We start from the raw sequence: 15,693 nt of genomic DNA, 5'->3' as shown, positions 1-15,693 counted from the left end.
AATATTACCAGTGGCAGAACTAGAAAACTTGCATGAAAGAACCTTGCAAAGCTAGCCGGTTTTGGCCAATATTTTTCACCATGTCTAAGTTTTTGATATGTCTAGTGGCCAAAATTTGAAACAGGTAGTGAAAAAATGCGAGTTAATGAAATTTACTTTTACTTTGATCCGTCTTCGGATATTAATATTTCTTCGAAATTAGTTTTAATCCCGAAAATCAGAAAGAACGGACATAAAGCGTTAGATTTTTGTACTTCTAAAAGTCATTAAAGAATTTTGAGCTTTCGACCTAATTAATTAATAACGCATTTATATATCAAAAGCAGAAGTTAGAAGCAAAATTATTTTGTTTCACAAAAAATTAATTTTTTTATTTCTGAAAGTTTTAAAATTTATACTCAAACTGCCTTCTAGAAATTAAAATGAATTTTTGAATGCGCATCCAAACGCCTTATAAGTCCCAACTGCGTTATTTAGTAAATACAGCAACCATATGAGCAAAACAGTATAAGTATTAAAGGGCTATTTAGTAAATACAGATGTAACAATATGAATGCAGGGGACAAATACAGAGATAGTACATTTTAATAGGTCCCAACTGTTTTCTTTCCTATTTCTTCTTCTTCTCCTTCTCCTTCCAAAAATTCCCAGATTTCCGTAAAACAACTCTCTATTTCCACATTTCCTGACTTTCTAAATTTTAACTTCTTATTATTCTTCTTCTGAATGATGTTTATGTTCATCTCCAAATACTGCAGTCTGTGTCTTCTTCATATAGGATCATATTATAGATCATTATCCAAATCTGCTCACTGATCAGTTCTTGTTCTTGTTCTTGTTTACTGTTGGGCATATATGGCTACTGGTTGGGTTAAATCATTACAGTGCAAGTCAAGAGCTTTTGAAGACGTTTATGTTCCAAACAACAACACCAGCTCTAAACCTGCTAATCTTAACCATCTTCTTTCTTCATCAAGTTGTAGAAAAAACTTTCAGAATCTCAAAGATGTAGTTGAAACCAATAAGAACAGACCAAGAAAATCATACCAATCAACATCTTCAAAAACAAAGACACACATATCATCATCAAGATCATCGGCATATCATTCAGCAAGATCATCAACAAAATCTGAACCGAGTTCTACTCCGAGTACAACAGCATCAACGGTAACAAACAGAGTTCATCACCATCTGAATAGAAACGGTACGGGAATAACTCGTTCTTCAGCTGAACCGTTTTTTCCAACACTTACTGAGCTCACAGAAGCACATCCATCGCGTAATGTAGTTGAAATCATCTTCCATACGAGCTGGTCGCCAAAAGCATTTTCTGGTCGGATCGAGATGATTTTTAAGGTTCAGAATCTGCCTAAAACTGTTGCCCGTTTTGAAGAATACAGAGAGATTGTGAAATCTAGAGCAGTTTCTGTCAGTCCGGCAGGTATTATTCTCAAAGAAGAAGATGATCATGTTAGATGTATGGCTGATGGTAACGAGATGATGAGATTTCATTGTCTAGGTCCTACCGCCGGTGCCGTATATGAAGCCGGTGGGTTGTGTACTAACTTCTCCGGTAAAGATTCAGGTATATGCACATTCTCCGGTAGTGGTGGGGCCCATGAGAATGCAGGTGGTGGGAAAGGGACCAGAGCTATGCTGGTGTGTAGAGTCATCGCCGGTAGAGTTTGTAAACGACTCGGAGTTGAAACGTTTATGGATAAACGAGATGAGTTTGACTCGTTCAGTGGTGGAATAGAGAGGAATGGGAAATTGTTGGTATTTGATTCAAGAGCAGTTTTACCTTGTTTTCTTATCATCTATAAGCTATAGTATATCATAAGCACTGTGTAGTATATCAATGTTTTAACATCTATCAGCTCTATAAACTTTCATGGCTTCATTTTTTTTCTTGTCCTCAAGAGTTCAAGGCTAAGGGCCAAGGGGTTGCTAGTTCCATGAGAAATTACTAACCCAATGGTTCCAATGATAAGAAATGTTTTACCTTACATGAATTTGGTAGTGTTCGGTGACATTATGAAATTACCTCATTTTTGTAATTTTGTTTTTTCTCTTCTCTTTTTCATGAAGGTATGAACAAAGTGTATTTTTCATTTTTCATTTTAATTTTTTTTTTCTTTTTTTTTGTGTGTAATTTTCAGTTTATATTGTTTGGTTGTGTTTGGATTTTTTGGATGATTTTGGAAGGATGTTAAGTTATATGGCAATAAAACAGTTAAACAGTTGAAAAAAAGTGAAGGAAAAATGGGTTCAATTATTGGTATTTAGTTAAGGTTGAACAGTGGTAGTTGCAATGAAGAGTACTACTGCTACACTTTTATATCACACATGATGGATGTTATGTGTGGTCTAAGTCATAGAAAGCCAAACAAAATCAATCTCTATATGGTCCCAATTTAAGGTATTCTTGTTCTTGGTAAAAATTCTACTCGAGCAGTTTTGAGCCTCACTCAAAGAAAGCTTGGATCATATCTTCTAAATACACGTTGGAGTTGGAGTTGGAGTATTATTTGATTTGGGTTGTGAATGCCATTGTTAAATTGGTTCTACATCTCCAAATCAATCACTCTCAAGAAGGGAGAGCTGCTAGACTCACTAAGGCTTAGAAGGGACTACAATTTCATCAGCTGGACAGTTTTATCAAGAGTACAAGAAATTAAGAATTGAATTAAAAAGTTACATGAATTAAACAAAATGTAGTAGATTTTAGCTGTGTGAGGAAGCCAACAAGGTAGTTGTTGCAGTAGTTAACAAGTTAAATGGGAGAACCATCATATGGTCTGATGGTTCTCATGCTCCCTCCCACTGCGGAGGTCAGAGTTCCAATCCTTGTAATTGTTAAAACTCGTAAATAAATGGGATTTAGGAAGAGTCTAGGACCACTGTACCAAACTATCAAAAAAAATTAAGTTAAATCCAATAGAAATCTTGGATTACACCGATTTTCCCAAAATTGCTAATAGGGATACCAAATTGTTTGGAGGTGTACCATATTATATGTAGAACAAAACAACCATTTGCCTTTGGGTTGGTACACCACCAAGCAATTGGCACCCCCATTGGCAGCCTTGGATTGTCCTCCTAACTTTCTAGCTATTTCAAACTCTATCTTTGGACAAAATTTCAACCTTCACCTCTACTCCAAATGCAGATGAGATGTATCCTAACTATATCTAATCTAGTTACATACATTCTTATCAAAGAAAAAAGAATCTCTCTCAAGTCAAGAAGTTTTATTTCTGCTATTCTAATTTAGTAGTTTAATACTTACGGAAAACTTTAAGTATTTATTATACAGATGTTTCTTGGTTATTGTTTGATTTAGACCGTGAATGTTAAAGATCGGTTTGTTCTGCATTTTTCAAATCAGCCGTTGAGAGTTTTGACAAGTTGTTTTTTCATGGTCGGCCGAAGAATCATCTTATCATTACATTCCTTTCCTTTGAAGTGCCAAATGTACAAGTAAGGTCGCCTTTGATAATTCCTTTTGCAAATTTATGTAAGGTAAAAAAGGTTGTCATTGAAATTCTAATTCTCATGCCATCATCCCATACCTATGTTCAGCTTTAGTTTTACGGAACCTCTTTTGGGAGTAGTTGAAAGCAAAAAGAGTCATGCATTCGGCCTTCAAAATTACCAACCACTGAAGACCCAAAGAATTTTGCTCAATGGGGGAAGTGATAAAGCAAAACAAACACAAAAAGCACTTGATGACTTTTACTATATATATAAGTTGAAGAATAATCATGCATGCATATGCACATACTCTCAAAAGCAATACTGTTTAGAACTTTGAATATGCACATAACAGGAGGAGGTATGCCATTAATAAGGGCAAGTATAGGAGTGTGTATAGATGAGATTCATAAATGGAAAATTGAATAGTTCCCTTATCTCCAAACTCCTATGCAGATGAATTTATACACCTGATGAAGACTTATCAAAGTGTGTCTAGTCCAAAGCTAGTCGTAGTGGTTGGAGTTGAATACACTTGAATCTTGTACTCGATTAATGGATATGATATTTTTCCGATTTGATTTAGTAGTAGTAGTACCATACGACGAGCACAAAATCCCAGGAATATTTGAGTATATGAAATTAAATATTTGAAATTAACAGATGAATGAATCCTCCAACTGTCTGAGAATTGATATGCCGTAGCTAGCAGATAATAATTTTAAAAGGAGAGAAAGGCCATAACAATAATAACGGTAGTAAGAGAGAGGAGGAGTTGATATGATAGCTCACATGGCCACCATCATTTCTCTTTTGAACAAACTGATAAAGAAAAAGAAAGAAAAACCCTAGACTTCTAGGGCCAAGCACTCAGTGCAGAGACCACGGTTTATGATCCTGATGTTGGTTTGGATAATGCGAGAGGGTGTTGCATTCTCATATTGAACTCTATGAAAAGGACATGGGTCTTTGCTTTGAAGACATAGCTCACGACCTTAGAGATTGATGTGTTATCCCCGAAGTTCTCAAGAGAGCTGGAAAGCTGCGTTCTACATAGGTCATTGTACTCAATAACTATATGTAGCAGGGCCGTCTCCATGTAATTGGGTGTCATATGGGAATATGAAAAAAGAAACCTATTTTGAGGCATACTCATTTTTTTTAGGCATACTCATCCATTATATTATTTAGGGTGGGTTTATAAGGGGTGTCTAAAGGTAGTGTAATTATCTATATATCCCTAAATAATTTCAATTTGTCATAGTTCCCTTATCCTCAAAAACCTAAAATTAAAAATCAAAATAAACTTTAAACTTAAACATCTAGGACTCCAATTCAATAAAGAAATTAATCAAACAAAGGAAACACGAATCGAAGTGAGCGATGTTGTAATGCGAAATCCAAATCTCAATTGCTCTTAGATGTATTTTAGAATGTATGCGTAACAAACCTATCTTGTTTTTGATTGATTTTATTTTGTTTGATCGGTAGAATATGATTTCAAAGATGAAATTAGGGTTTTCAGAAGATCAGTTCGGCTGATCTTGCAGTATCAATTTTGAGCCGAACTTAGTGTATGATTTAGAGAAACACTATGTTCGGCTAATGCGACTTTACAATATTTTCAGCCGAACCTCAATTTTCCAGCCGAACCTCAATTTTTCAAGCCGAACCTAGTGGATGATTCAGTTTCTGAGCGAAGTTCGGCTCAAAAGTTATCAGCCGAACTGTTCACCTGGTCAGCGGATCTGGGTTTTAAAAATTCAATTTTTTGGCAGATTCAACTTATAAAAGGAAATTAAACCTCGATAGAAGTTTACATCTGATTTGAATCACACATTTTGGTCACTTCTAATCACTAAAATCTCAAAAGTCAAAACCCAAGCTTTTTTTCTTCACTTCTTCTTCTTCCTCTCAAAAATCCCAACTCTCACACATATATTTGATTTTTCTACTAATTCACCACTAATAATTTAATGTTTAATCAATCCTTAAAATTCATAATTAATCAATTCTAATCATAATCATTTACACTAATTATATAAGGATAGTTATGCCATTATCAAAAATGGTGGATGAGGGGTGATGTTGTTTTTTATTTAGTGACCCTATTTTGGCATTATCTAGTATGCCTCAAAAAAATCTAGTATGCCTCAAAATAGGTTTCTGAAAAAATGGGTCATATATTAGTAGTAGGCTAAAAGTCTCATTTTCGTAAACAAATATTGAAATTAGATTTACCTCCGAGCTTTTCCGGTGGTTTTTTCTAAATGCGAGAGGTATGACCCACTCCTTTTAATCAAGATAATTGCTAGGGGGAAAGGCACTTTTACTAAAGGGAAAGCTGACCCAGGTCTCGGCTATTTGACTTCTGGTCAATATTCGGTGGAATCAAAATAAACTTTCCCCTATGGAAAATACTCCTGGTGTTTAGATTTTCCTATATCACCGTTCCTACATTACCATTCGCGTCCCGCTTAACCCTAATTAACAAACCCTTGGTAACATCCAAATACTTACAAAGGTGGACTGGTGAAGTACTAAAATGGAGCAAGCTATCGTATACGAGAGCAAATATATATCAATGTTTCTTACATCTATAATTTCTTACATCTATACAAGTGGCAATTGTTGGAAAATTTTTAGGAGATTGAATTGTACATAATGGCGACCGTTTTGCAATTCATTAACAAGTACATAGTCAATCAAGTAGGTGTGTGTATCCTGCATTCTTATCCATTCAAAGATTGCAATACTTTGAGTTTTTTATTGGATCACGAACATATCCAATCCATGGCGTACACGGAGTAGTTTGATGTGAACAGAACCCTATATATTAGTTTAGTTTCGTAGAAATTGAATGACAACAATAACATATGTACGGCAACAGAGAGAGGACGAGGGAAGTTAAACTCGACCAAACAAAAAAAATGGACAAGGGAAAGCTTATTATGAAATCCACCCAATCTTAACATAAAGTCAAATATTATAGACCAAATCGGCTTTCCCTCTAATAAAAATGGCTTTTCCCTTATTAATTATCTTAATCAAGTGCAGGATAGAAATAAAAAATAAAAAACTGTTTTTGAGGGTGGCTTCCGAATTAAAAGTAACAAGTGGAACCAAAAGTATGATAATATCCTTTTTCAATCTTGGTCCTAGGAGAATCAAGTTTTAACGCATTGAAACTTGTAATTGAAAACCATAAAATACTGGATTTACTATGCTTTGCTGTGATGGAGCATCCTTTGGTAACTCTGAAGCTGCAGGTTTTGGTGTGGTAATCAGAGATCACCTAATGGAGACTCTTACTAGTGGAATTGGTATTGCAACCAATTATATTGCTGAAGTTTATGTAGTGATTTGTGCAGTTGAGTTAGCTGTTGATTGGAAGTTACAATATATAATAATTAATTCAGATTCTAAGACAGTGATTACTGAATTAGCTGAAAATAATGTGTCTTGGTTCATAAAAATAAGATGGCATAAGGCAATTTGTAAGATTCATACAATAAGATTTTGTCAATGCTTCAAAGAGGTAATTTTTCTGCAGACACAAGTGCAAAAATAGTAGCTTAAATGGCTGCAGGACAAAGGCAAATAAACTTTGGTAGACCTACTTTCCTGGCAAGAATGTAAATGCCAAATGTTGAGTACTATATGTTTTGTTAGGCCCGTATTTCGGTTGTATTGAAGCCTATGTAGTTGGCCTTTCTTTAATTCTGTTTGTGGTCCTGTATTTTTGAATTAATTTTTTCTTATTGATAAAATATTTGTGATTCAGAAAATAAAAAATATCTACTGGTAGAATCGTTGTCGTAGTAATTCTTGATTTGTTTCGAGATTTTTGGAGGTTAGGTGTTGAATCTTTTTCTTTTTAATAAATCAACAGGACTAAGCCTGAGGTTACAACATTAAACTGAACATACAAACAAGACGCGAAGTGATTTCCCAACGATACCAAAATCTCGTAACCAGTATCCATTAACGTATCCATTAATATTGATCGGGTCATCGATCTAACTAGCGGTAACACTAATATCTTGCATATGTATGGGTGAATCTGGATCGTTGAGACATGATATACAATTCGGTAGGAATTTTTTTAAGCGATATCATAATTTTCTCCTTCAAGAGGAAATATTGCAACAAGCCAAAAATGAGTTTCGGCTTTCACAACTCACCGGAAAATTCATCAGAACTTTTTAGTTGGTCAAGTAAGTTCAATCCTTCTGAACCAAAAACCTCCTAAGTATAAAGACCCTGGATGCCCCACCATATCTTGTGTGATCGGGAATCACTTAGTGGATAAGTCATTGCTTGACTTAGGATCTAGTGTTAACTTACTCCTATATCATGTATACAATCAGTTAGGTCTTAGTAAGTTGAAACCGACAAAGACACTGCAATTAGTTGATAGGTCTGTCAAAGTCCCTCGTGGTGTCATAGAGGATGCTCTGATTGAGTTTGAAAGGTTTATTTATCTAGTGGATTTCATTGTTCTAAATAGCCTGCTCAGGACCAAAGTGCTCAAATATCGATGAGCACATCTAATGCTCAAATACCAGTGGGTTTCGTTTTTCGCTATATTTAATGATGTCATCAACTGTAGAACCAAATTTATGAACATATCCTTTGGTAATATTCCCACAGAACTAAATGTATTTAATGTTACTAAACAACCTTCTTAGATCGATGATTTAGAAGAAGTGAATATGATTAACACTTTAGTTCAGGATCTAGTTCAGGATCATTGGCACGACACTTTATTTGATGATTCTTTAGATGAATTTTATGAGACCATTCTCTTAGATCAGATGTGTGACCAGTTTTTAGAAGAAGCTCTCGAGTATTTTTCAGATTCTAAGGACCCAGAAATTCAAGTAATAGTTTTAGGGATTTCTGAGAATGATGATTACCTTATGTTTGGGGGTAGTGATGGTTCTTGTGATCGTAAAGTATCCCTATTAGAAGTACCTATCTTGGAACTCGAGCTTTGTGCATCTAAGATATTACTTGAGTCTCTTCAGACTCCACGATACGATCCTCCTGATACTGTCCAGGGGAAATCCGGGTATTAGAGATGGTCTGAAAAAGTGGGGGTGTAACAACCACATCCAATATTTCTCTTAGCAATTTGTATGGAAAAACTCCAATATACTTTCAAGAGAATCAATTAGACAGTCTGACTCAATCATAAGAAAAGTATATCCAAGAGTTGTATCTCAATTTCTCAATTCAATCTGCAATCAAACAAATAGAAATTTGCGAGCCTGATTGAATATAAGAAATAACTTGGATGGTATTAAAAACCAATATCCAAGTGTTAATCAATTTAATCAACAACCAAAGGTTGGATTCACAACTGATTGAACTTTCATACAACCTGTGATATTTCAATTATATATAAAATATAATGCGAAAAAGAAATAACACAAACACCAGAAATTTTATTAACGAGGAAACCGCAAATGCAGAAAAACCCCGGGACCTAGTCTAGCTTTGAACACAATACTGTATTAAGCCCCTACAGACACTAGCCTACTCCAAGTTAAATTTGGACTGGAATGTAGTTGATCCCTAACCAATCTCACACTGATCAAGGTACAGTCGCATTCCTTACGCCTCTGAATCCCAGCAGGACTCTGTGCACTTGATTCCCTTAGCTGATCTTATGCACAACTAAGAGTTGCTATGACCCAAAGTCGAAAACTTGATAAACCAATCTATCTCACACAGAAAAGTCTATTAAATAGATAAATCTGTCTCCCAAAGATATACATATAAGTTTTGTTCCGTCTTTTGATAAATCAAGGTGAACATGAACCAATCGATACACCAAACTTATATTCCCGAAGAACAGCCTAGTAATACCAATCACCTCACAATAATCTTAATCGTATGGTAGCGAAACAAGATATTGTGGAATCACAAACGATGAGACGAAGATGTTTGTGACTACCTTTTATCTTGCCTATCAGAGATTAAATCTCGAGCAAATCTTAGAGAAGATAGTACTCAATATGATAGTTGGGTCTGGCTTCACAATCCCAATGAAGTCTTTAAGTCGTTAACCTACTGGGTTTTGGAAAAACCTAAGGTTAAAGGAGAATCGACTCTAGTCGCAACTAGTATCACACATGAGGTCTGGGGATTAGGTTTCCCAGTTGCTAGAGTTCTCCCTTATATAGTCTTCAAATCAGGGTTTGCAATCAATGTTACCTTGGTAACAAAGCATTCAATATTAACCATTAGATGAAAACCTGATTAGACTCAAGCTAATATCTTTCAACCATTAGATCGAATTTAGCTTTTTACACAAAAATGAAAAGTGACTTCATTTAGATATGAGTAACCGTACCTAAACGTGTACACCTTTGTTGGCTCAACAATAGTTAACCGAAGTTAGCCATATGAACACTTTCATATAAACCATATTCATCTTAACCATAACTAGTACAAATAACTAAAATGAAACTAGTTCTAGAGTTGTTCAATTGTTTATATTCTCATAGAAGTATACAAACCACAATTGAAGCAAAATCGATTTTGATTCACTCGAATCAATTCATAAACATTATAGCCACGGTTTGCAAAAGATTGCATTCCTTATTATATAAATATATTGGTTCATGAACAAACCGATTTTAGAACATAACCTACTCAAGTATGCAAACGGGTACGCATAACTAAGTGGTCGGACTAAGTTTGGGTTCACCAGTATGCGAACGGGTACACATACCTTCCAAACTCAGTTGAATTTCCGGAACTTGAAAATCACGCCAGTACGCATACCGTTATGCATGCTAATTTCCCGGGCTTTCATTAACCAATCAGTACGTATACGGGTATGCATACTATGGTTCCCGGACTTCGAATATCTTGCAACAGTTAGCATACAAGTACGCATATTGTGCTATATCCAATCATGGTTATTTGTTCTAAACTCCCATTTCAATCATCGAAACATTCTTAGAAGAGGACAATAGCTGTCTCACACAAACTATTAGCTTCAAAGCAATTTTCAAGTGATCGAATGATCAATACGAAACATTCCGAGTCTACATCAAATGACTGTCTCGCCCAAATCATGTAAGATGTTACAAAGCGATTTTCACATGATCATCTTTTGACTTTCGTCAAGAATATAAGATGAACTTGGTTAAAGCGGAAGCTTACCAACACATATTTCGAGAAATTTGTAAGCGAGTTAAACTCAGCTCGAAATATCAAATGTGTATAATCGAAGTCTATATAGCTATATGACTTTTGTCTCAAATAGGAGATCGAGTAGATAGACTTTTGAGTAATAGATGAGTTCAAGTCTCCACATACCTTTTGTTGATGAAGTTCCACAAGATCCCCTTAGTAGTTCTTCATCTTCAATCGATGAACGCCGTGAAGTCTAATGCTCAACCACACTTTTTATCCTAATCCAAGACTTAGCTATAAGTAGACTAGAAATCAAGACTTATAGTTTTTGCACTAAACTTGACAAACAAGCTTGAGATAGAAACGTTTGCGAGTTCGACCGAGCAGTGCTCTAACAATCTCCCCCTTTTTCAATTTTAGTGACAAAACTATCAATACATATGGATTACAAAATAAATAAACTTTGTAGCTTCTTATCCAAATGCTTGATTTCCTTGGTTATTCCACATTACTCGAAATCTTCGTCACTTCCAAGTACTCCAGTGATTCTGAACGTTTTCAACTCAGCATCATAGTTGTTGAAGATCCGTATCTATAAAAATGAGAAAACAATAGCTCTTAATCATTGTTATACAGTGTCATAGTATTATTACACAACATCAAAGTCCAATTGTATCACAACTTTGACAACAATACTATGGTGATATGTATCATTCCCACTTAGTCAATACTTCATCTCATATGAAAACCATTCCCCCTTACATAATGATCCGTAAACCATATGTATTCGTAGTGTGCACTACACACTAATTCTCCCCTTTTGTCAATAAAAATTGGCAAAGGTACAAAAACTAGTGGGATCATAATAAAATTCTCATAAAGATACCTCACGACTATAATAGAACATATCAACTTTGTTTCGATGATTTCACATAGTCGAAACTTAGTGTATTCATCAAGGAGTTTATAAAGATACAAGAAAACTCCTACAATATTCCACAGCTGCACTCCCCACAAAGATTTAGCAATTAAGCACAAGTTCAATTAAGAACTCTCCCCCATAAAATGTCATTCCCGAAAGAACAACAAGAGCGACTGTTGCATTTTCAAAAGTTGTTGTAGATTGTGGTAAAAGGGGTTCTTTTCGAACTTGTGAAGGTAACTCTTTTCTTTTTTATATTTAATAAAAATAAAGCAAATTAATTTTCAAAGAGTGATGTAAAGATTTAAAATGGACTAAAGCTCCGGATTCACTATTACTTCAAGTTGATTGGTTACAAAAATATTTCATAATTATTATCTAGCTCTTTTTTCATTAAATCACTTATCGATCTATAAGGTGTCCAAATATTAAATTGTAATCCTTAAGCATGATTTATCAAAGAATTAATTCTAAGCATAAAACATCAAACTGATTCACAACTAATTAAGAAAACCATTTTTATCTCTTTTTTTTATTGATCCAAGTGAATTAAATAAAATAAATAATTAAGAAATTATAAAAAGAATTTACCAATCAAACATGAGTGAATAGATCCTCCGTCGCCTCAGTCACCAGGTATTTTAGCCGCTCATCATGTTGGAAAACCTCTCAAAATATTTCATTGATGCTCAAAAGTGTTTTACAATGAAGAGAAAGACAAGAAAATGATAAAAAACAGGATTCTGCGACCCACAGAAGGCGTCCAGGGTCAGCGACAAAGCTGAAGTGCTGTTGTCGTTGGGAAACTACGACCCACCGAAGACAGTCGATGTCACTGTTTATAAACGACTGTCCCTGAGGGTATTATGTTCTTCGTGTTCTTCCTTGCACCAGCAGCAAGCTTCTCTTCTCTGCGTGATTTTCTTTTGATTCTCTCGACTCCTAAACTTTCCCCAAGACTCTCCAAACTTGCTAGATTCAATTTTACGTGTATTTATAGTGAATTGAGGCCAAAAATCCGACCATTGATTGCGTATATACTCTCTTTAATTCGATTATTCCTTGCTGCCAAAATTAACGATAATTTCCATTTTTAAGCCCATGCACGCGTTAGATTTGATCCTGCACGATCTAGTTAGCCTTATCCACGTCTCAGCACTCTTCCAACGCTATTAGAACTCCTTCATGCACACAATAACTTCAATTTTGCTCGTGTTACAGTACACGTGCTCTGTTTTGGGTATGTGAATCATCACGCGTTTTCCAGCCAATTCCGATCGAACCCACTGCCCAAAATGTGTTTCTTAACCTATATCACATCTCTATATCAAATTTCAGCCATTGAATCGACCCGTAACCCCTTCATTTTTGTGATCAAACTTCTGCCAGTTGTGAATTTAATTTCCCGCCAAAAAACGAATTTGAATGTTGAAGATGATATGCCCCCTATCCTGAACTGGGGTGCGAATAGCAGATGCCTTAGGGGTGACCTGAGGGTGCCCCTTAGTAATTAGGTTATCCCTTATCCAAAAGCAAGAGTCCTAATAACACTTGTCCTACGGGTGCCAAAATCAACTTTTCGAGCCGAATTTTCCAAAAATGTTTATTTCCTAAAAATACATAAAAACACAATATTAGTACAAAAATAGAGTTCCAACAATACGGACATTGAGGACAAATTAGACACAAAAATGCGTCTATCAAATACCCCCAAACCTATTATTTGCTAGTCCTCGAGCAAATCTAATTTAAAAAATAAAATGACTACACTTAGCACGTGCAGCAAGCCGTTAAACCACTAGGTGGCCCTAGTGGCCGAGTGTTGTCTCCGGAGGGTTTACCAGAGGTGTACCCGCAAAACCTTTATACTCCAGACCCTAGCTATCTACAACGAACCTTGGAAGGCACTAAAGAATCTCCTTGGTTGGCATACTTATTGACTACTAGAGGAAGTACCCTGATGCGAAATTCCAATTGATGTACACGAGTTTGCACTCAAGCATGCTAAAATTCATATATAAGTGACAAAGCTCTACTAAGATAGTTTCACGATGGACATCATACTCGGAGTCAGACTAATCACATGAAAAGATTAAGAAGATGGAAAAAGAAAAATGTAGATGGTTGAAAAGTGAACGGTGTTTCCCATATCTGTCTGAAGGCCTCTGCCAAGGTGAACCTAACCTAAATGACTGAGATATCAGTCTGACTAATATTAACACACTGGCATATACAAGGGAACCAGCGGTCAATAACTTAAATCTAGATCAACAAACTGGCAAATACAAGGGAACCAGCAGTTGACTACACAGAACAATAACCATTTTTTTTTTAACTTAACGGCATGAATAGATCTTTTTGATCCAAGCGCATGCTTCTTGTCAGCAGATTACACGATAGTTCCCACGGGTCCTGCATTCCACGCTTGCTTAGGCGACGGAAACAGGGAGAACACACGCATATTGCTATCCAAGTGTTAATACTTATTCCGATTGGTCTAACTGGTCTCTTTTTTTTTTTAGGTAACTCAGTCACTCTATTCACCCTAGCAAAGGTAACAACTGAATGTCGTGTGCCCCACAAATCACTTGAAATAAAAGAAAACTAAAAATAGAAAGTAAAAGGACTCGACGAGATATGGCGAAACTATCATGTTATTCTAACACCTGAGCTCTGTGCTTTTATGAATAGACTCTATAGATGTTTCCATCTAGTCAGATTGGTTCCTCAACTCCTAAAACAAAAATGTTTCCATCCACTTAGATTGGTTAGTGCATCCTAATACGCATAAATTTCTAGGCTCTGGAGTTTATTTATTGCAACTAAAACTAAGTTTCTTCCCACCCCCAAACTTAAATCTAACATTGTCCTCAATGTTTCTAATGAAAGAGCAGTACCAAAAGTAACATAACACGAGGAGAAGTTGGAAAGATAGTACCTGGGTGAAGAAAATCAAAAACTAATATACAACATACAATCCGCCTCGATGGTCAATCAAGGGTAAACAGGGTCCTCCAGAGGGACCTCCTCAACATCACCTGTAGGAAAGGGCTCTAAAAAGGGTTTCAATCTCTGACCGTTAACCTTCGAAGAACTACTACCATCCGGTGACGATTTCAACAGCTCCATGAGGAAAAACAGTGCGAACAATAAAAGGACCCGTCCACCGAGAACGCAACTTCCCAGGGAAAAGATGCAAGCGGGTATCATACAGAAGAACTTTTTGACCTGGAGAAAATCTTCTTAAATTTCTATCATGCACAAGTTTCATTTTGTTCTTATACTCCTTCGCACTATAAGCATCTATACGAATCTCGTCCAACTCATTGAGCTGGAGTTTCCTATGGGCTCCTGCCTGTCAAGTGAAAAATTTAGCTGCTTAACAGCCCAATAAGCTCTATGTTCTAACTCAACAGGTAAGTGACATGCCTTGCCATAAACAAGCCGATAAGGCGACATTCCAATGGGGTCTTAAACGCAGTACGGTAAGCCCATAAGGCATCAGTAAGCCTAGACGACCAGTCTTTCCGATTAGGATTAACTGTTTTCTCTAATATACGTTTTATCTCCCTATTGGAAACCTCTACTGACCACTAGTCTGTGGATGATACGGGGTAGCTACCTTATGTGTAATACCATATTTCTTCATAAAAGCCTAAAAGGTCCATTACAAAAGTGCGACCCTCCATCACTAATTATAGCTCGCGGTGTACCAAAACGTGTAAGTATATTTTTTTCAAGAACTCAATCACAACCCTATGGTCATTGGTTTTACACGCAACCGCCTCAATCCACTTAGAGACATAGTCTACAGCGACAAGGATGTATAGGTTACCAAAAGAATTAGGAACGGACCCATAAAGTCAATACCCCACACATCAAAGACCTCAACAATAAAATAGGGTTCAAGGGCATCATGTTCCTACGGGAAATGGTTCCTAATTTCTGGCAACGTTCACAAGTAACACAGTAACTATGGGAGTCTTTAAACAACGAAGGCCAATAGAATCCACACTGCAATATCTTAGCAGCAGTCTTCTTAGCACTAAAGTGACCCCCACAAGCATGATCATGACAAAAGGAAATAATACTGGACTGGTCACTCTCAGGTATACATCTCCTAATAATCTGGTCTGGACAATACT

At 36.0% G+C, this 15,693-nt stretch overlaps 1 protein-coding gene across 1 annotated transcript; it reads left to right on the top strand.

The window, feature by feature from the left end:
* The first annotated feature begins 565 nt into the window (after positions 1–565).
* Positions 566–1,905, top strand: LOC113284304. The gene has a single exon (XM_026533741.1). The coding sequence runs from the start codon at positions 856–858 to the stop codon at positions 1,828–1,830; it is 975 nt and encodes a 324-aa protein (XP_026389526.1). The 5' UTR covers positions 566–855; the 3' UTR covers positions 1,831–1,905.
* Positions 1,906–15,693: the final 13,788 nt, after the last annotated feature.

The sequence above is a fragment of the Papaver somniferum genome, chromosome 5 (assembly GCF_003573695.1).
Source record: "Papaver somniferum cultivar HN1 chromosome 5, ASM357369v1, whole genome shotgun sequence".
Classification (NCBI taxonomy): domain Eukaryota; kingdom Viridiplantae; phylum Streptophyta; class Magnoliopsida; order Ranunculales; family Papaveraceae; genus Papaver; species Papaver somniferum.
The sequence above is the reverse complement of the archived record's forward strand: the minus strand, read 5'-3'. Positions and strand labels throughout refer to the sequence as shown.